This window comes from Bufo bufo, chromosome 1 (assembly GCF_905171765.1).
Source record: "Bufo bufo chromosome 1, aBufBuf1.1, whole genome shotgun sequence".
NCBI classification, from domain to species: domain Eukaryota; kingdom Metazoa; phylum Chordata; class Amphibia; order Anura; family Bufonidae; genus Bufo; species Bufo bufo.
The window spans coordinates 816,553,122-816,577,960 of NC_053389.1; the positions used below are offsets into that span (position 1 = coordinate 816,553,122).

A 24,839-nucleotide genomic window follows, 5' to 3' on the forward strand; every position below is an offset into this window, starting at 1 on the left:
GGGTACAGGATGATGACACTGACACTTGGGGTACAGGATAATGACACTGACACTTGGGGTACAGGATAAAGACACTGACACTTGGGGTACAGGATAATAACACTTGGAGTACAGGATAATAACACTTGGGGTACATAATGATGACACTTGGGGTACAGGATGATGACACTGACACTTGGGGTACAGGATAATGACACTGACACTTGGGGTACAGGATGATGACACTGACACTTGGGGTACAGGATAATGACACTGACACTTGGGGTACAGGATAATGACACTGGCACTTGGGGTACAGGATGATGACACTGACACTTGGGGTACAGGATGATGACACTGACACTTGGGGTACAGGACAATGACACTGACACTTGGGGTACAGGATAATGACACTGACACTTGGGGTACAGGATAATGACACTTGAGGTATGTGACAACAACAGACTGTTATTTGGATTATAGGACAAATACCATTCTTTTATAAAATATACATCACATTTACATACAGACGACTTGAGATTAACCCTTTCAGAGTAGCTGTAGATAAGGAGATGTGACACTGGTTACTCGATATCCTTATGATAATCTTTTTTTTGTTTTTCCCCTTTTTATCAACAGAGATATGAAGAAACAAGACTTTCCAGCAGCAGCGACTCGAATTATGACAGTGGGTGGGATACTGCGGGTGGAGTGCACTTCCATCATGATGACAACCACAGTTGGGGTCATGGAGGTTTCGATGGAGATTGTGGCGGTGGAGACTTTGGTGGAGGGGACTGTGGTGGTGGGGGAGGGGAGTGTGGAGGTGGAGGAGGGGACTGTGGAGGTGGAGGAGGGGACTGTGGAGGTGGGGGAGGGGACTGTGGAGGTGGAGGAGGGGACTATGGTGGTGGAGGAGGGGACTGTGGAGGTGGAGGAGGGGACTGTGGAGGTGGAGGAGGGGACTGTGGAGGAGGCTGTGATTAATTGCGGTTCTTTTTATTTATTATACTTAAAGTAAGTTCTACAGCCAGAGTGCAGATCATTTTTGACAACCTTTGAGAAAAGCTTATTTAGAACTGTGCCTTCCACTCGTATTTGTACTAAAACCTCCATTGTCTATTCAGTAAAGAGAATCAATATTTACGGTAATCAAAAGGGCCTCGTCATCTGTCTGTATCATCCACCAGCCCTCTCTCCTGTTCTCCTGCCTTGCACCTGGCTACTAATCCACCTTACGTCAAGGGCAATCCAAGCACCACCAGACAGGAGCCCCCAAGGGCCCAGGGTGTGCCCAGAGGGGATGAATAGTTGTGCTCCTCTACCCACTGCACATGTAGATCACTGGAGAAAGGGATTAGCCACTGTGAGGACTACCACCACCACTCCCATCCTCCTCCCCAGCTCGCCCAGCATTCACACTTTTCTCTGAAGTCCACAGACATAATTACAAACACATAAAAACACATGCAGTAATTTCTAGTTACCAAGTTAAGCACTGTGATCTTTTGTTATAGCTTTACTTTTCTGTATTGTGTGTGAATCTTAATGGTAAGGTATTGGCAACCAAGAGATTAATGATGGCAGAAGGTAGGTTGCCAGGGAGATGGACTTGGGTCATCCCCTGGTTACAGAGTTCCTTACTCAGAGTACTTCTGAGAGAAGGAAAACAGACATCTTGAGAGGTTACAGACTGCTAAAGGATGACAATTTTGCTACTGTGGGAAGCATAGATTGCTCAAGCACCTACCAAACTGGGATATCGAGTGGCCAATCACATCCTAATATGCACCCCACAGTTGGGGAACTGCAGAAAAAGGATGACCAAGAATAGTGTAGCAGGCCTATAATTACTAGGAGAGAATGTGAAGAGAGAGACTAGGAGAAGAGATGAGCAAACCAATTTTTCCAATTCAGAATTCTTCCCAAATTTCTTGTGATTTGTTTTGGGCAAATGAGAGACAGACCTTCACATAATACTCCACTGGAAACTCCATATTCAAGTCAGTTATTCCTCTGAAGGGACAAGAAAACTGACAATCTCAAGAGAAAATTGACCTGGTTAGCTGAGTGGCCTTTGCTGGGCTTTTGGGGTGCTCTTTCCCATTGTGGAGACCACCGAGTATGCATAAGGAGTAGTGAAGGCTTAGTGTTATTTTTTTTTATTTTTTTTAAAGAAAAACTAATTTGATTTTCTTTCCCAGTAACCCAGTGGTATACAGATTAGCTTTCCTTTATGGAAAAGCACTGATTGAATAGTTGAAGGCTGATAGAACAGTTTGAGGCTACTGCTAGTGGACATCTTATTATGAAAAAGCAGTTTTTGAACAGTTTGAGACTACCACTAGATCAGTGATTTCTCTCCTTCTCTCCCTTTAATAGTTCTTTTGATTCGGGTAGAACTGATTCGTACTGGGAGTTTAAAAGTAATATCAGGAAGTATTACTTTACTGAGAGAGTAATGGATGCATGGAATAGCCTTCCTGCAGAAGTGGTAGCTGCAAATACAGTGGAGGAGTTTAAGCATGCATGGGATAGGCATAAGGCCATCCTTCAAATAAGATAGGGCCAGGGGCTATCCATAGTATTTAGTATATTGGGCAGACTGGATGGGCCAAATGGTTCTTATCTGCCGACACATTCTATGTTTCTATGAGTCTTACTTCTGCCACCATTATTACTGTCTTCACACAGCCATTGGTAACTTTTGTAGCCTATTTGTGGACTGTATTGTTGCTGACACCTGTACTACTACCTTCATCATCAACTGAGTAAAGGGACTTTATTTATTGCAGTCAACTTGCCTGATCATTGCCTCGATTATCTGCTGGCCCCACTCGAGTTCTTCTGACTCGTACCCTGCTACACCTGCTAAAACCAGGCAGGAGCCCCTGCTACCAAGGTGTACCCTGAAGGGAATAAGGGTTGTGCACCTCTAACCACTGCATGGAGCATCTGAGTGGGGAGAGCCATCGTGAGCAACCATTATCATTCCTCACAGCTCTCCCCCTAAGGATCACTGCACACATGACGAGCAATGTATGATACAGTGAAGATAAAACCAAATAACAAATATACTCCTTACCCCCTTAAAAATACAAATAATTAGGCACTATGTGGAGCTGTATAAGAAAACCCTGCAGAATATCACATGACATTATGTCCTGTTCATATAAATGTGATCTGGTCCCACCAGTCATGAGGGGAGGTTGCTGAACCCTAGCAGTCTTATCGCCATCCATCATGGTTTCCTTAGGGGTATCAAGGGATTTACCACTAAGGTCAGTGATGGTTTAATGACCTTTCGCTGGCATTTTTGGCTTATTAAGCTGTGGCAGGAAGTGGCAAGCAGTTTGGCGCAAGTAGAATAGGACCAGTAGCAGCTGGGCATCAGAAAAGGTGAGTATCTTCTCATTTATGTTTTTAAGCCCCTCTGAGCCCAATTTTAAAGGGTTTCTACCACCACATTTTCACCTATTTAGCTGTCAGACACTAGCGATCTGCTAGTGTCTGCTCTACCTACCCATGCTATTGTAATCCCTTTCTGTGCAGCGGTTACCCTAAAAAACATAGTTTTATTGCTATGCTAATGAGCCTCGAGGTGCTATGGGGGCGTCTTTTCAGCACCTAGAGGCTCCGTCCACTCACCAATTCTGCCGCCCAGCGCGCTCCAGCCCGCCCCTCTCCTCTAAACTGACAGACTACTTCTCTGCATCTCGGCCAAATTCTCGCGCCTGCGCCGCGTGCTTCTGTATTCGGTGCAGGCGCAGTGACTGTCTCCCTGCGTTGGCATCTTCGCTGCGTCCAACAGTCACTGCGCCTGCACCGAATACAGAAGCACATGGAGCAGGCACGAGTGGGCTGTCAATCTAGAGGAGAGGGGCGGGCTGGAGCGCGCTGGGCGGCGGAAATAGTGAGTGGACGGAGCCTCTAGGTGCTGAAAAGACGCCCCCATAGCACCTAGAGGCTCATTAACATACCAATAAAACTACGTTTTTTAGGGTAACCGCTGCACAGAAAGGGATTACAATAGCATGGTCAGGTAGAGCAGACACTAGCAAATCGCTAGTGTCTGACAGCTAAATAGGTGAAAATGTGGTGGTAGAAACCATTTAATTTGGCTAGAAATCCCATTATTTTCCCATGGGACAAGACATAGCATAAATTATTGTTGCTGATGCTTTCACCCTGCTCCTTTGATTTTGCCTCCTCCTTAGCAACTCTATATGGCTCCCAGGTCCACCCCAAGTGCCACTGTTTCCGCTCCCACCACCAATGCCATGGCTACCAAACTTCGAAAAAGCTAAATTTAACCAACCAAGAGAGGCCATAGGCCTAACTAAGTAGGACAAAATCCTCAAAAAAAAATAAAATACAGCCACAAAATGGGATATTTTTAAAAGCATCCTAAACTCGAATTGTGAGAGGTACATACCTTATGGGAATGAAAGGGTAAGGAACAAGAAAAAACCAATGTGGAAAAATAGAATTGTAAATAAAGCAATAAATGACAAAAAGAAAGCATTCAAACCACCAAAACAGGAATGTAGTGAGGAAGCATTGAAGAAAAAAAAATAGAAAATGTAAAAGACAAATAAAAGCAGCCAAACTAGAGACAGAGATTCATTACCAAAGAAAGTAAAACTAACCCTAAAATGTTCTTCAATTATATAAATGGTAAAAAGTACAAATCTGAAGGTGTCGGCCCTTTAAAGAGTAATGAGGGGGGAGTCGCAGAGAGTCATGAGGAAAAAGCAAAGCTATTAAATATATTTTCCTCCAATGTATTCACTGAAGAAAATAAACTGTCAGATGAAATGCTGAATGTAAAAATAAATTCCCCATTAAAAGTGTCCTGTCTGACCCAGGAAGAAGTACAGCGGCGTATTAAAAAGATTAAAATAGACAAATCACTGGGACCGGATGGCATACACCCCGCATCCTAAGGGAATTAAGTAATATCATAGCCAGACCCTTATTTCTCATATTTAAGGATTCTATACTGACAGGGAGTGTTCCACAGGATTGGCGCATGGCAAATGTGGTGCCAATTTTCAAAAAGGGTCCAAAAACAGAGCCCGGAAACTATAGGCCGGTAAGTTTAACATCTGTCGTGGGTAAACTGAAGGTTTTCTAAGAGATGCTATCTTGGAGTACCTCAATGAAAATAAGCAAATAACGCCATATCAGCATGGCTTCATGAGGGATCGGTCATGTCGAACTCATTTAATCAGTTTCTATGAGGAGGTAAGTTCTAGACTTGACAGCGGCGAATCAATGGATGTCGTATATCTGGACTTCTCCAAAGCATTTGACACTGTACCACATAAAAGGTTAGTATATAAAATGAGAATGCTCGGACTGGGAGAAAACGTCTGTATGTGGGTAAGTAACTGGCTCAATGATAGAAAACAGAGGGTGGTTAATAACGGTACACACTCAGATTGGGTCACTGTCACTAGTGGAGTACCTCAGGGGTCAGTATTGGGCCCTATTCTCTTCAATATATTTATTAATGATCTTGTAGAAGGCTTGCATAGTAAAGTATTAACACAGAACATAGTAATTAACACATTAGAGGACAGTATAATATATATATATATATATATATTACTACAGAGGACAGTATACTGTATACACACTACAGAGGACTTTATACTGTATATATACACACTACAGAGGACAGTATACTGCATATATATATATATATACTACAGAGGACAGTATACTGCATACACACTACAGAAGACAGTATACTGTATGTATATGTAACATCCCAGAGTATGTCACTAAACTTCTGGTCACCCGGGTACATGATGTTAGAGTGTAGATGTGTTGTCATCCTGTGTAATCTGACATTACATTTATATTGTCTGCCATTTCTATGTCTGTATTGAATGTATTTGCTGTAATTCTTAATGTGCACCAGCAGGTGGCAGCAATATCTAGACAGAATAAGGCCAGTTAGTATACCTAGACTGGAATATACCATTCCAGGCTAGCTCCCCCCATCTGAGGAGGAGTGGAATGTTCCCACATCCTACTTCAGAGGGAGGAAAGAAAGTTCTAGGCAGTGTACCAGCCACCTCCTGTTGGGGTAGGCTGTGTGAATAGGAGCTCCCAGAAAACAGGGATCCCAACCAAGGATTCAGACCTTTGCTGAGGCTCAAATCAACTTTCCCAGTCTGAGTTCCTTACCTCAGCTGGATGACCAAGAAAGCAGCCAATTTAAGAACTATCAGATCTCCAGGAAGAAGCCACCATACCCTGCAAGCAGTCCTGTAAGTACAGATTCCAGAACAAGGAGAAGAAAAGTACCTCTATAGCTAGTCAGGCCCATACTAAGCAGAACCCAAGACAGAGCAAAAGACAGATACCTGCCAGATTCTTAAAGGCGTATGTACTAGATGCAGAATATATATATATATAATTCCTGCCACATATTGCCAATACCTGCTGGGATTCTAGACTATTGCTGTAAATTGTATGGATCTAAAGCTGCATAATTATACCACCAAGTAAAGACAAGTGGGCCCTATTTGCTGTGTGGAATTCCATCATTCCTCCATTACTCCTATTTACAACACTCAATTTGTTGCATGTGAGCCAGGATACAGGAGTCCAGCCGTACTACAGGTAGGAGACACAGTTGACACAATACAGAGACAATATCCCCCTCTGGCATTCCTAACCTAGTACGTGTGCTCATACCATCTTAAAGGGCCCTTTTACAGTACCTGCGCAAGCTGCAACTGGCGTCACGAACTTAGTTACACCTAAATCTGACCCACAGCATAGCAGCCCCAATGACCCAGTGTCCTGCTCATTGCATATATACTACATAGGACAGTATACTGTATATATACACATTACAGAGGACAGTATACTGCATATATATTCTACAGAGGACGTATACTGTGTATATATACTACAGAGGACAGTATACTATATATATATATATACTACAGAGGACAGTATACTGTATATACACATACTACAAAGGACAGTATACTGTGTATATATATATACTACAGAGGACAGTATACTGTGTATATATATACTACAGAGGACAGAATACTGTGTGTGTATATATATATATATATATATATACACACTCACCTAAAGAATTATTAGGAACACCATACTAATAAGGTCTTGGACCCCCTTTTGCCTTCAGAACTGCCTTAATTCTACGTGGCATTGATTCAACAAGGTACTGATAGCATTCTTTAGAAATGTTGGCCCATATTGATAGGATAGCATCTTGCAGTTGATGGAGATTTGAGGGATGCACATCCAGGGCACGAAGCTCCCGTTCCACCACATCCCAAAGATGCTCTATTGGGTTGAGATCTGGTGACTGTGGGGGCCATTTTAGTACAGTGAACTCATTGTCATGTTGAAGAAACCAATTTGAAATGATTCGAGCTTTGTGACATGGTGCATTATCCTGCTGGAAGTAGCCATCAGGGGATGGATACATGTTCTCATTCTGTTTACGCCAAATTCGGACTCTACCATTTGAATGTCTCAACAGAAATCGAGACTCATCAGACCAGGCAACATTTTTCCAGTCTTCAACAGTACAATTTTGGTGAGCTCGTGCAAATTGTAGCCTCTTTTTCCTATTTGTAGTGGAGATGAGTGGTACCCAGTGGGGTCTTCTGCTGTTGTAGCCCATCCGCCTCAAGGTTGTGAGTGTTGTGGCTTCACAAATGCTTTGCTGCAGACCTCGGTTGTAACGAGTGGTTATTTCAGTCAACGTTGCTCTTCTATCAGCTTGAATCAGTCGGCCCATTCTCCTCTAGCATCCACAAGGCATTTTTGCCCACAGGACGGCCGCATACTGGATGTTTTTCCCTTTTCACACCATTCTTTGTAAACCCTAGAAATGGTTGTGCGTGAAAATCCCAGTAACTGAGCAGATTGTGAAATACTTAGACCGGCTTGGCACCAACAACCATGCCACGCTCAAAATTGCTTTTCACCTTTCTTTCCCATTCTGACATTCAGTTTGGCGTTCAGGAGATTGTCTTGACCAGGACCACCCCCCTAAATGCATTGAAGCAACTGCCATGTGATTGGTTGACTAGATAATTACATTAATGAGAAATAGAACAGGTGTTCCTAATAATTCTTTAGGTGAGTGTATATACAGTTGCAAGAAAAAGTATGTGAACCCATTGGAATGATATGGATTTCTGCACAAATTGGTCATAAAATGTGATCTGATCTTCATCTAAGTCACAACAATAGACAATCACAGTCTGCTTAAACTAATAACACACAAATAATTAAATGGTACCATGTTTTTATTGAACACACCATGTAAAAATTCACAGTGCAGGTGGAAAAAGTATGTGAACCCTAGACTAATGACATCTCCAAGAGCTAATTAGAGTGAGGTGTCAGCCAACTGGAGTCCAATCAATGAGATGACATTGGAGGTGTTGGTTACAGCTGCCCTGCCATATAAAAAACACACACCAGTTCTGGGTTTGCTTTTCACAAGAAGCATTGCCTGATCTGAATGATGCCTCGCACAAAAGAGCTCTCAGAAGACCTACGATTAAGAATTGTTGACTTGCATAAAGCTGGAAAGGGTTATAAAAGTATCTCCAAAAGCCTTGCTGTTTATCAGTCCACGGTAAGACAGGTTGTCTATAAATGGAGAAAGTTCAGCACTGCTGCTACTCTCCCTAGGAGGGGCTGTCCTGTAAAGATGACTGCAAGAGCACAATGCAGACTGCTCAATGAGGTGAAGAAGAATCCTAGAGTGTCAGCTAAAGACTTACAAAAGTCTCTGGCATATGCTAACATCCCTGTTAGCGAATCTACGATGTGTAAAATACTAGACAAGAATGGATTTCATGGGAGGATACCACAGAGGAAGCCACTGCTGTCCAAAAAAAACATTGCTGCACGTTTACAGTTTGCACAAGAGCACCTGGATGTTCCACAGCAGTACTGGCAAAATATTCTGTGGACAGATGAAACCAAAGTTGAGTTGTTTGGAAGAAACACACAACACTATGTGTGGATAAAAAGAGGCACAGCACACCAACATCAAAACCTCATCCCAACTGTGAAGTATGGTGGTGGGGGCATCATGGTTTGGGGCTGCTTTGCTGCGTCAGGGCCTGGACGGATTGCTATCATCGAAGGAAAAATTAATTCCTAAGTTTATCAAGACATTTTGCAGGAGAACGTAAGGCCATCTGTCCACTAGGTGAAGCTCAACAGAAGATGGGTGTTGCAACAGGACAACGACCCAAAGCATAGAAGTAAATCAACAACAGAATGGCTTAAACAGAAGAAAATACGCCTTCTGGAGTGGCCCAGTCAGAGTCCTGACCTCAACCCGATTGAGATGCTGTGGCATAACCTCAAGAAAGCGATTCACACCAGACATCCCAAGAATATTGCTGAACTAAAACATTTCTGTAAAGAGGAATGGTGAAGAATTACTTCTGACCGTTGTGCACGTCTGATCTGCAACTACAGGAAACGTTTGGTGGAAGTTATTGCTGCCAAAGGAGGTTCAACCAGTTATTAAATCCAAGGGTTCACATACTTTTTCCACCTGCACTGTGAACGTTTACATGGTGTGTTCAATAAAAACATGAGAACATTTAATTCTTTGTGTGTTATTAGTTTAAGCAGACTGTGATTGTCTATTGTTGTGACTTAGATGAAGATCAGATCACATTTTATGACCAATTTGTGCAGAAATCCATATCATTCCAAAGGGTTCACATACTTTTTCTTGTAACTGTGTGTATATATATATAATTAGTATGCCTGCAAGGGGAGGTAGCGTACGGTTCTGGACATTCACGGGGTCACAGATGATATAAAGTTCACGTCACTTTTATTTAGGGTCCGATTTCAGTAGGTTTACATCAACACATGCTTTTTAGTGGAACCCAGGATTTCCAGTATTGCAGCAACAAATCGCAAAACAAAAGCCTTCCCGTCTGGGACTAACTAATAACACAAAGAGTTTGTCTCACCTAGGCTACAGTTGTTAGGCTGACGTTCACACAGCATGTAGTCTGTTCCCTGGTCCTCAGGATTCACAGCACCGTGTGCTGTCTTTGCAGGCCTCCACCTAAGTGAGCCACAGCACTCTGTATATAGTAACCTAACAAGGTTAACTGCCTTAAGGTGTTTCAGAGCATACCAACAAACTGGCCTGGAAGGAAGGGAACGAATGCTCCCTCTGCCAACCTTGACAACCGTTCCGCATAATCCAGGCCCCACGTATTTCCAGAAAGAATCCTGCCTAAACACCTAAGGCTACTTTCACACTTGCGTTCGGGGCTCCGCTTGTGAGTTCCGTTTGAAGGCTCTCACAAGCGGCCCCGAACGGATCCGTCCAGCCCTAATGCATTCTGAGTGGACGCGGATCCGCTCAGAATGAATCAGTCTGGCAGCGTTTGTCCTCCGCTCCGCTCAGCAAGCGGACACCTGAACGCAGCTTGCAGCGTTCGGGTGTCCGCCTGGCCGTGCGGAGGCAAGCGGATCCGTCCAGACTTACAATGTAAGTCCATGGGGACGGATCCGTTTGAAGATGACACAATATGGCTCAATTTTCAAACGGATCCGTCCCCCATTGACTTTCAATGTAAAGTCAAAACGGATCCGTTTGCATGGTATGCAAACGGATCCGTTCTGAACGGATCTAAGCGTTTGCATTATAGGTGCGGATCCGTCTGTGCAGATACCAGATGGATCCGCACCTAAGGCTACTTTCACACGAGCATTCGGGTGTCCGCTCGTGTGCTCCGTTTGAAGGGGCTCACTAGCGGCCCCGAACGCATCCGTCTGGCCCTAATGCATTCTCAGTGGAGGCGGATCCACTGAGAATGCATCCGCCTGCCAGCGCTCAGCCTGCTCCGCTCAGTGAGCGGACACCTGGCCGTGCGGAGGCGAGCGGATCCGTCCAGACTTATAATGTAAGTCAATGGGGACGGATCCGCTTGAAGATGACACAATATGGCTCAATCTTCAAGCGGATCCGTTCCCTATTGACTTTCAATGTAAAGTCTGAACGGATCCGCTCAGGCTACTTTCTGACTTAGAAAATTTTCTAAGTTATAATGCAGACGGATCCGTTCTGAACGGATACAAACGTCTGCATTATCGGAGCGGATCCGTCTGATGAAACATCAGACGGATCCGCTCCGAACGCTCGTGTGAAAGTAGCCTTAGTTTGTTCAGGCCACAGCACTCCCTGGATTAAACTTACTTCACCCAGGTGAGAAATCAGGGTGAAATATGCCTTCCTTCCACCACTATTCCACCCGCATGACCACATATCCCCCCACTTTTCTCCAGACCGGAGGACTGGGTAACTGTTCCGCACATGCAATGCACCCTTGACAATGCATCTGAATTTGTCTGTAGTTTCCCTGGCCTATGTTCCAACACAAAATTAAAATTTAACATACTAAATGGTAAAACACTGGGTAACACTGACATGGAAAAGGATCTAGGAATTTTAGAGAACAGTAAACTAAGCTGCAAAAACCAGTGTCAGGCAGCAGCTGCCAAGGCCAATAAGATAATGGGTTGCATCAGAAGGGGCATAGATGCCCGTGATGAGAACATATTCCTACTACTTTACAAATCGTTAGTCAGACCACACATGGAGTACTGTGTACAGTTCTGGGCTCCTGTGAACAAGGCAGACATAGCAGAGCTGGAGAGGGTCCAGAGGAGGGCAACTAAAGTAATAACTGGAATGGGGCAACTACAGTACCCTGAAAGATTATCAAAATTAGGATTAACTATGTATAAATATATCCGGGGTCAGTACAGAGATATCTCCCATCATCTATTTATCCCCAGGACTGGGACTGGGACGAGGGGACATTCACTAAAAGAGTTCAAGAGTAGAGATGGCCTTGCGGTTCTCCCAGCGGTCGGTGCGTGGCGAACTGTGCGCGTTCGCGATTCGCCAAACATCCGAACATATGGCGATATTCGCGCCTGCCATATTCTTTTACATTGTCAAGAACTTTGACCCATGACACATCCATCAGGTGGTACAGGACAGCCAATAATGACGTTTCAGCACATGGACACACCACCTACCTTATAAATAAACCCGATCTGGCCGCCATTTTACATTCAGTCTTTTGTCAGTGTAGGGAGAGGTTGCTGTGTGGAGCAGGGACAGGCTGTTAGGGACGACAAACGCTAGCTAATAGGGCCACAAAAGTCCTTTTAAGGACTGGTATAGGTGTGCTATCGATAGGTGTAATACACAGAGGGGTGCGATATACTTATAATATACTTTCTAACATAGATAGATGCGGTAGCGCAGCAAAACCGCAAACAGATGCTGCACTACCTAAATGCACTATATAGAAAGTATATTATTGTGCTGCGGCTGTTGTGCCTGGAAGCCAAGAGCCACACTGGTCCTGCACTCCTTTCAGCTCTGCAGTCACAGTCAGATCAGTGGCTAATCCCGCTCAATTTGACAGTTGGTAAAGTGGTGTGCGACAACGGTGCCAATCTGCTGAGCGCGCTGAAACAGGGCAAAATGACACACGTGCATGGCACACATCCTGAACTTAATCGTGCAGCGATTCGTTGCTAAATACCCCGGGGTCCAGGATGTCTTGCGGCTGGCCAGGTAAATCTCTGGCCATTTCAGAAGATCTAACACGGCCATGGCTCGCCATGCTGACGTTCAGCAGTGACACCACTTGCCCGTCAGACGTTTTATTTGTGACTGCCCGACAAGATGGAACTCCAACTTGTATTTGCTTGATAGGCTGCTTCAGCAGAAATGTGCAGTTAACGACTAACTGTACAAACTCTGCGGCAGGACAGGTTCTGGGAGCTTGGTTTCTTTTCGCTGCGCCAGTGGCTGCTCATGCACGACGAATGCAGACTTCTGCGGCCATTTGATGAGATCACCAAACTGGTCAGTCGCAGCCAGGGCGCCATCAGTGACATCGTACCTTACACCTTCTTTCTGGAGAGTGCATTGCATCGTGTCATTGATCAAGCCGTCGAGGAGCAGGAAGATGAGGAAGTCACAATGCTGGATGAATTCCCAGGGGGGCTACTCCATCTGAGACAAGTCAACAACAGGAGTCTAAAGAGGAGTCAGAGGAGGATGGTTCCGGGGTGGAGGAGGAGCAAGAAGAGCATGCTTTAAACGTTTCTGGGATCCCTGGTGTTGTCTGTGGATGGGAGGAGGAGAACGAGGGCAACATTATCCTGGATGATGAGCAGGATCCAGGCCACTCCACCGCTTCCAGTTTAGTGAAAATGGGGGCCTTCATGCTCCAGTGTTTGAAGAGGGACCCCCGTATAAAAATCATAAAGGGAAAGGACCAGTACTGGGTGGCAACGTACTTAGACCCCCGGTACAAACACAAAATGGCGGAAATGTTACCACCATCACAGAGGGCTGTCAGAATGCAGCACTAACGGCCTATGTGGACGCTCTGAGAAGCGATGAACCCCTGGACTACTGGGTGTGCAGGCTTGACCTGTGGCCAGAGCTGGCACAATTTGCCATGGAACAGTTGGCTTGCCCCTCGTCCAGTGTCCAGTCCGAAAGGACGTTCAGCGCAGCAGGGGGATCGTGACCGATAAGTGCACTCGCCTAGCTCACGACAAAAATTAATGAGGCATGGATCTCGGAGAAATTCAACATATATGACGAGTCGACCATGTTTGATTGAATTTCCTTATGACAGCCCACAAATATCCGCCACCAACCAGAACAAATCATGGTCCCTGTCTTATGTAAATACAGCGGCATAAAAGGCCTTTTATGTCCGTTGAATGCCTAATTTTTGGGGCCTGTACTGGCCGACAGTTACATATTTATCCTGTGACCGCCTAATGTCCCTCCAGCCACAGAATCCAAAGTTCTTTGCTGTCAGGTGAACGCCTGTTGGCTAATTTTTGGGGCCTGTACTGGAGTGGCAAGTTCTCACAACAATACTTAGTGCTCCAATCGCTAATATCTCATGAGACCTTATAAAGTGTGAAGTTGTGTGTACCGCGAAAAAATAAATCGCATCATTAGGGATTTTCACAATGGCGCTTTTTTTAAACACTCGATCTGCATATACAGCGATTGTTATAACATGCATGTGAAATGTCATCAAATACACTGCTTTAATGTCATATTACTTACAGTGATCAGAAATTCTTCCTCAACGTCGCGAAAATTGTTGCCAACCATCTTTTCTGATCGCATCCAACTTCGGTCTGGTGGAAACCCAATTGCTGTAGTAGGCCGCGCCTATTTTGCGCATGCGCATAGCCAAAAATTACATTGCTGATATTTCGCATTGAAAAAAATAATGAATGAAGATCGCAAATTCGAATAATACATCTGGTATGTCACTGTCCATGTTGTGGGACTATTTGTGCACTTCTAGTAATTATTTGGTGGCTGCAAATATGACCTGAAGGTATTCCAGGTTCGCCTGCCTTTAACCACTTAAGGACCACAGGTTTATACCCCCCTAAAGACCAGGCCCTTTTTTACACTTCTGACCTACACTACTTTCACAGTTTATTGCTCGGTCATGCAACTTACCACCTAAATGAATTTTACCTCCTTTTCTTCTCACTAATAGAGCTTTCATTTGGTGGTATTTCATTGCTGCTGACATTTTTACTTTTTTTGTTATTAATCGAAATTTAACGATTTTTTTGCAAAAAAATGACATTTTTCACTTTCAGTTGTAAAATTTTGCAAAAAAAACGAGATCCATATAGAAATTTTGCTCTAAATTTATAGTTCTACATGTCTTTGATAAAAAAAAAATGTTTGGGTAAAAAAAAAATGGTTTGGGTAAAAGTTATAGCGTTTACAAACTATGGTACAAAAATGTGAATTTCCGCTTTTTGAAGCAGCTCTGACTTTCTGAGCACCTGTCATGTTTCCTGAGGTTCTACAATGCCCAGACAGTACAAACACCCCACAAATGACCCCATTTCGGAAAGTAGACACCCTAAGGTATTCGCTGATGGGCATAGTGAGTTCATCGAACTTTTTATTTTTTGTCACAAGTTAGCGGAAAATGATGATTTTTTCTTTTTTCTTTTTTTTTCTTACAAAGTCTCATATTCCACTAACTTGTGACAAAAAATAAAAACTTCTATGAACTCACTATGCCCATCACGAAATACCTTTGGGTCTCTTCTTTCCAAAATGGGGTCACTTGTGGGGTAGTTATACTGCCCTGGCATTCTAGGGGCCCAAATGTGTGGTAAGGAGTTTGAAATCAAATTCTGTAAAAAATGACCTGTGAAATCCGAAAGGTGCTCTTTGGAATATGGGCCCCTTTGCCCATCTAGGCTGCAAAAAAGTGTCACACATGTGGTATCTCCGTATTCAGGAGAAGTTGAGGAATGTGTTTTGGGGTGTCTTTTTACATATACCCATGCTGGGTGAGATAAATATCTTGGTCAAATGCCAACTTTGTATAAAAAAATGGGAAAAGTTGTCTTTTGCCAAAAAATTTCTCTCACCCAGCATGGGTATATGTAAAATGACACCCCAAAACACATTCCCCACCTTCTCCTGAGTACGGAGATACCAGATGTGTGACACTTTTTTGCAGCCTAGGTGGGCAAAGGGGCCCACATTCCAAAGAGCACCTTTCGGATTTCACAGGTCATTTACCTACTTACCACACATTTGGGCCCCTAGAATACCAGGGCAGTATAACTACCCCACAAGTGACCCCATTTTGGAAAGAAGACACCCCAAGGTATTCCGTGAGGGGCATGGCAAGTTCCTAGAATTTTTTATTTTTTGTCACAAGTTAGTGGAAAATGATGATTTTTTTTTTTTTCATACAAAGTCTCATATTCCACTAACTTGTGACAAAAAATAAAAACTTCCATGAACTCACTATGCCCATCAGCGAATACCTTGGGGTCTCTTCTTTCCAAAATGGGGTCACTTGTGGGGTAGTTATACTGCCCTGGCATTTTAGGGGCCCTAAAGCGTGAGAAGAAGTCTGGAATATAAATGTCTAAAAAATTTTACGCATTTGGTTTCCGTGAGTTCATGTGAGATTTTATTTTTTGACACAAGTTAGTGGAATATGAGACTTTGTAAGAAAAAAATAATAATAATTCCGCTAACTTGGGCCAAAAAAATGTCTGAATGGAGCCTTACAGGGGGGTGATCAATGACAGGGGGGTGATCAATGACAGGGGGGTGATCAATGACAGGGGGGTGATCAGGGAGTCTATATGGGGTGATCACCCCTGTTCATTCAGACGTCCGGATGCGTTTTGCGGATCCGATCCATCTATCAGTGCATCCGTAAAAATCATGCGGACATCTGAATGGAGCTTTACAGGGGGGTAATCAATGACAGGGGTGTAATCAATGACAGGGGGGTGATCAGGGAGTCTATATGGGGTGATCAGGGGCTAATAAGGGGTTAATAAGTGACGGGGGGGGGGGTGTAGTGTAGTGTAGTGGTGCTTGGTGCTACTTTACTGAGCTGCCTGTGTCCTCTGGTGGTCGATCCAAACAAAGGGGACCACCAGAGGACCAGGTAGCAGGTATATTAGACGCTGTTATCAAAACAGCGTCTAATATACCTGTTAGGGGTTAAAAAAAACACATCTCCAGCCTGCCAGCGAACGATCGCCGCTGGCAGGCTGGAGATCCACTCTCTTACCTTCCGTTCCTGTGAGCGCGCGTTCACAGGAAATCTCGGCTCACGCGAGATGACGCCTATTGGCGTTAGCGTAGCCTGGGGGAGCCGCCGCAATGACGCCTTTCGGCGTTAGCATGGCGGCAAGCGGTTAAAGTGAATGGGACCCGCTGTGAACTTGCGGTTCGCGAACATTTGATCGCGTTTGCGAACCATCCCGGCCGATATTCGTCCATCACTATTCAAGAGGGGCCTAGATGTATGGAGTGTAATAACTGTCTGGAGATGCCCTGACATGGGTTTCAGACTAGTAGTTCACGTTTTCACTGAGATTTCAAATGCTATCTATCCTCTAGTCTGGATGGTTAAACACGTGTTGTACATTTCGAGATGACAACGTCCCCCGCATACACACATCAAAATGTATTTCTATTAAAATGGAAAAAAAGAAAAAGAAAAGTCGTTGCAGGTGGCTACTTCTGAGGTTCTGCAGCAGCAACTGCTGTGTTATAAGGCAGTAAGTGCTGCTAGAAGTCACTGCCAGACACATTCAGCCTCAGCTCCACACTTCTAACTCCCTGGCTGAAAGCTTTCCCTGCCTGTCCCTATCCCACACAATTCTTCATCTTTCTAACCTTTCCCATTACTGTCCCTCACACTAGAATAGAAGCTTGATTGTGACACTGTCCATTTTCTGTCAGACACTGCATAGACGCAACCACCCTCATTCACAGCCCAGCACAGAGTGGTGTTCTGCTCGTTCTGCTAGGGCACCTTCCTTCCTCCTGCTACACCGATTGGCTCATCCAGGCTGTCTGTCGACCTGTGAGTTAATCATAGCAAGCCCTCCCCACTTCCTCTCAGAGTCATGTGAACATCCTTCTTCTCCTTCCCTAGCGTTTTTTCCTTCATCAAGTAAAATCGTGCTGCGCGCCGTTCTACTGGATTTGTCCGAAACGAACCAGAAAATGTTCAGGTTCAGATGCCTAATGAAATTTTGCTTTTTTCTAGTTCCAGTATTTCTCTTATGGTCCACACATGTAAATAGAGCCACACTTATGAAATTGGAGGAGGTAGTTGGTAAGAACTGTGCACAGTTTAAATTAAATATGCCCACCTAAGCCTAGTGTTGGTAGTTCATCCAGTAATCATCCATGGCATGTTATACACCATCTCCCAGTAGGAGAATACATTTGAGCTAGAAGAACATGTTTTAATCCCAGGAGTGTTTATGTGATTGATATCTCCAAAATCATGGATATAAATCTGGGTCCTTAAATACAGCTGAACACATAACTAATTCTAAAACAAGATCAGATTAGCAAGAAACATCAGAAAGAGCCAGCGTCTGGTCCCATCCCATCTTCTACTCCATTTAGAGCACAGAATGAGGACTTCATTCACATTGTCAAACAACATCTACGATATTAATGTACATCAGGATCCTCACTAACACTAGGTTCACATCTGTGACAGGTAAATCCAGAGGTCTGTTCCGGCAAAGCCAGACACCGCAACGCACCACAGATCCGGTTTCTGGCACAGATGTCGGCTTTCAGCTGGGCAAATATTGCTGAAAAGTTTATTAATTTTTCATTTAATTTTTTTTACGTATGATTGTTGTATCTCTACCTGCTGGATTTAGGATCATTTATCTCACTCAGGAGTCAGCCTGGAGAACTCTTTTTATTCTGTGCCCCATGTGTCTCAAGCCCAGGGTCCAACCATCGGATGGTGGACGGTACTCTTTGATGTTTTTTTTAAATATATTTACCTTTATCAGAGTTTGGTTTTCTGAGATTTCGTCATGGATTATGGATGAGGTGGAGGAACCTGTAGATCAGGTTTTACTTGGGTCTTGGTTTATCTAATTTGGAACATAGTCTTAAGAAAACATATCAAATGGTGAGACCTGTAGTGCACATTAAATATGTCACCATCCAGAACTGCCATACTGCCAAAATATAAAATAATGGACCTCATTTCCGTTATGATCCAGTGAGACCACTTGACATCTCCGTACAGCATATTCTATATTTTAATACATTTCTGATAAATTCCATAATACAGCAATGAAGAGATGAGAGCTGACTTACCGGCTTTTTACGCTGGTCTTTGTTTCCCCTCTGCGCTGCTGGAAGATTTGCCTAATTTATGACGAGGTGAGCACTTTGTCATAACTTAGGAGCACCTCTGGCAGTCCATGCGCCAGGAGTTAAAACTACTCCACCCCCTGACTGCAATAGTTTTTCACCATTTGCCTCTATTTCCAGGCATAAGTGTGTGTAAATCTGTCAGAGCCAATGCTCTGGCCCCCACCATTCCCTGGACACTCCTGAGTGCTGACCACGGCACAAAAACACTCGTGCAACAAAAAAAAGGCCCTTGTGACTTTTTTTTCACTTAAAAATTGGTGTAGCACCATAAATCATCCCCATCCTGTCTTTATGAAGAAGAAGGCTGGAAAATAATTATTTTCAGTATTCAAACCCAATGTTGATGCACAAAAGCCAGGTACCGCTCCAAGCATAGAGTAACGTGAAGCTATATAATATGAAGCACCTCAGTCACCTGTAGGAATTACAAGTCCACACCAGGAGCTCTGCTTGCACCAGCACTGGCAGTCTTTCAAGCTTGCAGACTTTGTTCTTCTTACCTCATTGTGCCAATATGCTAGATTAGGACTAGTGTTGATCACGAATATTCGAATTGCGAATATCGGCACTTCGAGAATTCGCGAATATTTAGAATATCCCAAAATATATTCGTAATCGCGAATATTCGATTATTTAAAAAAAATACCAGTTCATGCAAATTTTTATGCGAAAATATGTATGAATTTTATGCGAATTTTCGCAATCAAGAAAATAATGCCTGGAGATCACGAATTCCCAAATATCGTGAATTCGAATATTGCCCCTGCCGCTCATCACTAATTAGGACTCTATTTTCCACAACAACTCCAGATGCAGCATAATAGTCTTTCAAAGTACGTTATCTGTCTTACAAACAGACTGTCTAATGTGTATTCCCAAGTTTTTGCTTCTCTTCCAGATGCAGACAGCATAGAGGCAACTCATTCTCTACAACCAGGAGATTGGGTAGTGGTGAAACGACACGTGCGGAAAGTCCTAGAACCACGATTTGAGGGTCCACATCAAGTACTGTTAACCACCGCCACTGCTGTCAAGTTGGAAGGAAAGCCTAATTGGGTCCACGCATCTCATTGCAAGAAAGTACCAGAACCTCAAGTGCTGGAATGACTGCAAGGGCCGTAATATTTTTGCATGTCTTACTGTTCATTTTATATTGTACAGGGGAAAATGCACAGTCAGATCAAGTCCCAGATTCCGTATTTAGAGCAATACTAATACAAGGGAATCAGAGTGTAATTGCATTTGTATCTCCTACAGCTTCACCCATGATTGACAAAATGGCCTTAGAGACAGGGTTTTCAGACACAAATGTATGGCTAGAGTGGATCCGCTATACGGTCCTTTCCCAGAAGCGATCCAACTGCATAGCCTGTGCTGCAGCTCGACCTCATTTGGGTACGGTACCTTTCCCTTTGAGTGAGGTTACCGATCCTGAAGGTTTCAAGTGCATCCTTAAGATGTACACTGAAACCATTCCCAGTAATGACACCTCCCGCTGCAGGACATTAGAATTACTTTATCCTATTGTTCATGATAAAGACCATATGGGTTTCGGTATAACGCCATACCCTGGAAATTATACCTGTTTCAATCGTAACGGTACAGGCAAAGACCTTGGTGTTTTCCCTCCAGGATATTGTTCCTATAACATCTATTTAAATGAGACAAGTAGTGACTCTGATGCTTACCCTGACAAATGGTTTGTCCACCAAGATTATCAACAGTCGGATATCTGGTGGTTGTGTTGAGACATGAAGCTCCGACCCAGGATACGAATGGAATGGAATGGCCAATGTACCTTGATTAAGGTGCTGATGCCATTTGTTCTATTTTCGACTCTTGAGTGGGATCAAGTCAATAAGCAAACCAGTGTCCGGTCACGGCTAAGGAGGTCACTCCCCACATCTTTAGATTTTCATGTATGCATAGATGCTATAGGAGTCCCTAGAGGAGTTCCTGATGAATTACAGGCTAGAAACCAGATAGCTGCTGGTTTCGAATCAATATTTCCCATAGTTGGCGTAAATAAAAATGTCATCCGTGCCTATAAAACTATTTGTACTATAATCAACAGAGATTCGTAAATTATACCCGAGATGCAGTAAAAGGAATAGCGGAACAACTGAGCTCTTCATCGGTGATGGCGTTACAGAATCGACTGGCCCTCGACATGATCCTAGCGGAAAAAGGAGGAGTCTGCAAGATGATTGGAAGTTCCTGCTGCACCTTTATTCCGAACAACACTGCCCCTGACGGAAGCATCACAAAGGCTTTGAAAGGACTGACGGCTTTATCAAATGAACTAGAGGAAAACTGGAATCAACAACCCGTTTACTTCATGGCTAGAACAGTCGTTTGGGAACTGGTCTAGTGCGTTAGCCAATCTGTTAATGACACTGGTGGTAGTATTTTTGGTATTGGCATTAATAGGGTGTTGTGTGATTCTTTGTTTTAGAATTTTTTTTTTAAATGTTCAATTCACACCATACCTGCAACCACCATGTACATGCATTGTGACACTGACAAACCTAAAGATTATTTTGAGAACCTCTTTGAGGAATGCGATTCCGTCCTAAAACAAAAACCTTGTTGATAGTTGCGGAATAAATAGAACCATATGAAAGCAAACCCGAAAGGGAGTTGGGGGGACCTGGGGAAGCAATAAGGAAAGTCCAGCTCTTCGCTGTTAAGGGCGTTGGGATAGTACCTCACTTTGCTTATTCATCTTGTATCTATTTACCGCAAAAATGAGGGATTTGTGAGAGACAGGATTTTATTTCTTTCTCTCTCTGCTATAGTACACATTATTCTCCACTAGATGGCAGAAATCAATTAAGTGCCTCGTGTACATTTTCTCTTTGTTGTAAGATCATTAGTGGAAGAAAGGAGGAGTTAAGTTGCTAGTTTCAAATGTGCCAATCAAACTCAGGAATAAAGTTAGTAAACTACTCCCTTTTTGTCACAGAGCCAATAAACTTTCATCTAGGACCACCCTTATGTCTACCTCATATTGCCTATATAAGTGTATGTAACTGTAATAAAGGACTGCATATTTCCCATGATACCAGCCTGTATTGGTCTCATTGAGAAAGCTGTATGAGCTCATACTTATAATTCGAAATGATTTGCAAGGAAACTCTGACTTTCCATTTTTTAGGGCGTAGGTTACTTCTAATCAGCATCTTATTCAGAGAGGCTCCTTTTTTATAGGCAAAAAGGGGGTTATCAACAAACATTCTCCCAAATTTTTGATCATGTCTAAGCACCTCCCAATACTTCAGAATGACCTTTTTTATTAGTTTAGAATGTCGATCATATTTGGAAACACAAATACACAAATAGTTTCTTTTGCTTCTCCCTCTTTTTAACCTGTCTGACGTCCTGTCTTGTTTTTTACCAACCTCCATTCCAACTTCAGTCATCTCTTTCTTATTATAACTCTTCTGTATGAATTTATTATCCATCAATAAGCAATGTTTTTCATATTCTTTATCTGTGCTGGATATCCTTCTGGCCCGTGTGAACTGGCTCCTAGGCATGTAGGAAAAATGTGAGGGGTGAACTAAGGCCTCATGCACACGACCGTTGTTCTGGTCCGCATCCGAGCCGCTGTGGACCCTGATCCTCATATGCGGTCCGCAATACGGCATCGGGCAGCACACGTTCGTGTGCAAGAGGCCTTAGGAAGGAACTCAGAAGGGAGAGTAAGATGGATACTGTGGAGGTGAAAAAACGAGGTGAGATTACGGTTGCCCGACATTTTTATGATCGGGCCCATCAGGTGGCAGGTCTCAGGTGGCAGGTCCTGGAGGTAGTAAAAATGAGGAGGAAAACAGTAGGAGATTGTTACAAGGGGAGAAATTTTTGATAATTAAGAAATGACTCGGATATTAAGTAAGACAGCACCTCATCTGCAGACATCTGTTTCGGGGTGATTGCCCCTCATTAGTGCAGAGTAGAGAATACTGGCTTAACTGAGCGAGAGGCCTAAGTCAGGATTTGGGGGGGAAGTAATGCTCCTTGGGGAGAGAGCACCTTAATTGGTGTGAGGAGACTTATAGGCCTTACAGGCTCCTCTGGAATTCTGGGAAGAAAGTGATGCAAATGAGCTCTTAACAAGCTCCACCTCTGATGCCACCAGATATAATTCTTCCCAGAAATCCAGAGGAGCATGTATGGCCTATAAGTCTCCTCACGCCGATTAAGGCGCTCTCTCCCCAAGGAGAGATGGTACCCCCCTAGATCCACAACGGCTCATGACTGATCCGGTAGTTGAAGCGGTTCCTAATAGAATTAGGAATATAATCAATAACGGGGCGTTTTCATACAGAGGAATCTTGTGTGACAAGAACAATAATCGCAGGTCATCAGTTTGTTTCTGCATTAACCCCTTGTCTCCTGATTTCTACTGACTCTCCTGGCTTAGACTGGCTTGTTCTACTCTCCTTCTCATCTTGGCATCTGATAGGTCTGCTCCTACTTTCTACCACCTTAGTTTGCAGTCATAGCCTTGGTACCTAGCAGTCAAATCCAACCGGGCCTCGCAGCAGGCTCTGATAAACACCTAGGGGTAGCCTTAGATTTACTAACCAGAGTTGTAAAGGAAGATAGGTACCAGATTAAGAGCTTTCTGACGACGCTCCCAGACAGTGGTCCAGTATTTCTTTCTCACCTCTGTATTCACAACAGTAACAATGAATGATTGATAAGTGTATAAAGTAGATGAAGACACAAAAGTACAGTAATCAGTCATCCAGGGGAGTGTCTTCTAGTGTGCACCGACCTTCAGGACCCTTGGTTAAACAAGGAGAAATAGAGTGGGTTCTGGAGACGTTAAATATGTACCAGAAGAGCTCAGAGGCCTTCAGCTATCCCTCCCTTACATGCCCAGATGGTTTCTAGTTTTCATTACCTGTTGACACCACTGGAAATTCCTCAGACAGTTAACAACTTCGACTCTTTCCTTATTTACGTGCAGAATTAACCCTACAATAAAACTTAAGACAGATCTTCCTTATCTCAGAACAGAAGTGTCAGAGCCATAAGTTACAGACAACAACCCTCATACTTACCAAAGCAGGAAATAATCTTACATATTTGGGGAGTGGTAGGTGAGGAATATAAAGCAGCATCACAGTGCATCTACTATTCCTCACATAGACTTAGATCCTGGAGCAGCATATCAGTATGGATCCTCATTCTGCAGGTAAGTACTCTAGTAAGGCTGGGTTCACACGGGCGTTGCGGGAAAATGTGCGGGTGCGTTGCGGGAACACCCGCGATTTTTCCGCGCGAGTGCAAAACATTGTAATGCGTTTTGCACTCGCGTGAGAAAAATCGCGCATGTTTGGTACCCAAACCCGAACTTCTTCTTAGATCGGTGTTCTGTAGATTGTATTATTTCCCCTTATAACATAGTTATAAGGGAAAATAATAGCATACTGAATACAGAATCAGAGTACAATAGCGCTGGAGGGGTTAAAAAAAAATAAAAAAAAATTTAACTCACCTTAGTCCACTTGATCGCGTAGCCCGGCATCTCCTTCTGTCTCCTTTGCTGAACAGGACCTGTGGTGAGCATTAATTACAGGTAAAGGACCTTTGATGACGTCACTCTGGTCATCACATGATCCATCACCATGGTAAAAGATCATGTGATGGATCATGTGATGACCGGAGTGACGTCACCAAAGGTCCTTTACTTGTAATTAATGCTCACCACAGGTCCTGTTCAGCAAAGGAGACAGAAGGAGATGCCGGGCTGCGATCAAGTGGACTAAGGTGAGTTAAATTATTTATTATTTTTTTTAACCCCTCCAGCGCTGTTTTACTATGCATTCTGTATTCCGAATGCTATTATTTTCCCTTATTATAAGGGATAATAATAAAGATCGGGTCTCCATCCAGATCGTCTCCTAGCAACCGTGTGTGAAAATCGCACCGCATCCGCACTTGCTTGCGGATGCTTGCGATTTTCACGCAGCCCCAGTCACTTCTATGGGGCCTGCGTTGCGTGAAAAACACAGAATATAGAGCTTGCTGC

At 43.7% G+C, this 24,839-nt stretch overlaps 2 protein-coding genes across 2 annotated transcripts in view; both read left to right on the plus strand.

The window, feature by feature from the left end:
- LOC120989071 overlaps window positions 1-19,903 on the plus strand; it is a 50,896-nt gene extending 30,993 nt beyond the window's left edge. The window contains exons 7-8 of the mRNA XM_040416943.1: window positions 619-833; window positions 19,654-19,903. Of these exons, the coding sequence (XP_040272877.1) occupies window positions 619-833; window positions 19,654-19,903 (465 nt within the window). The remainder of the gene's footprint in view (window positions 1-618; window positions 834-19,653) is intronic.
- Window positions 19,904-22,505: 2,602 nt separating this feature from the next.
- Window positions 22,506-24,839, plus strand: part of LOC120989079 — a 66,518-nt gene continuing 64,184 nt past the window's right edge. The window contains exon 1 of the mRNA XM_040416957.1: window positions 22,506-22,533. Within this exon, the coding sequence (XP_040272891.1) occupies window positions 22,506-22,533 (28 nt within the window). The remainder of the gene's footprint in view (window positions 22,534-24,839) is intronic.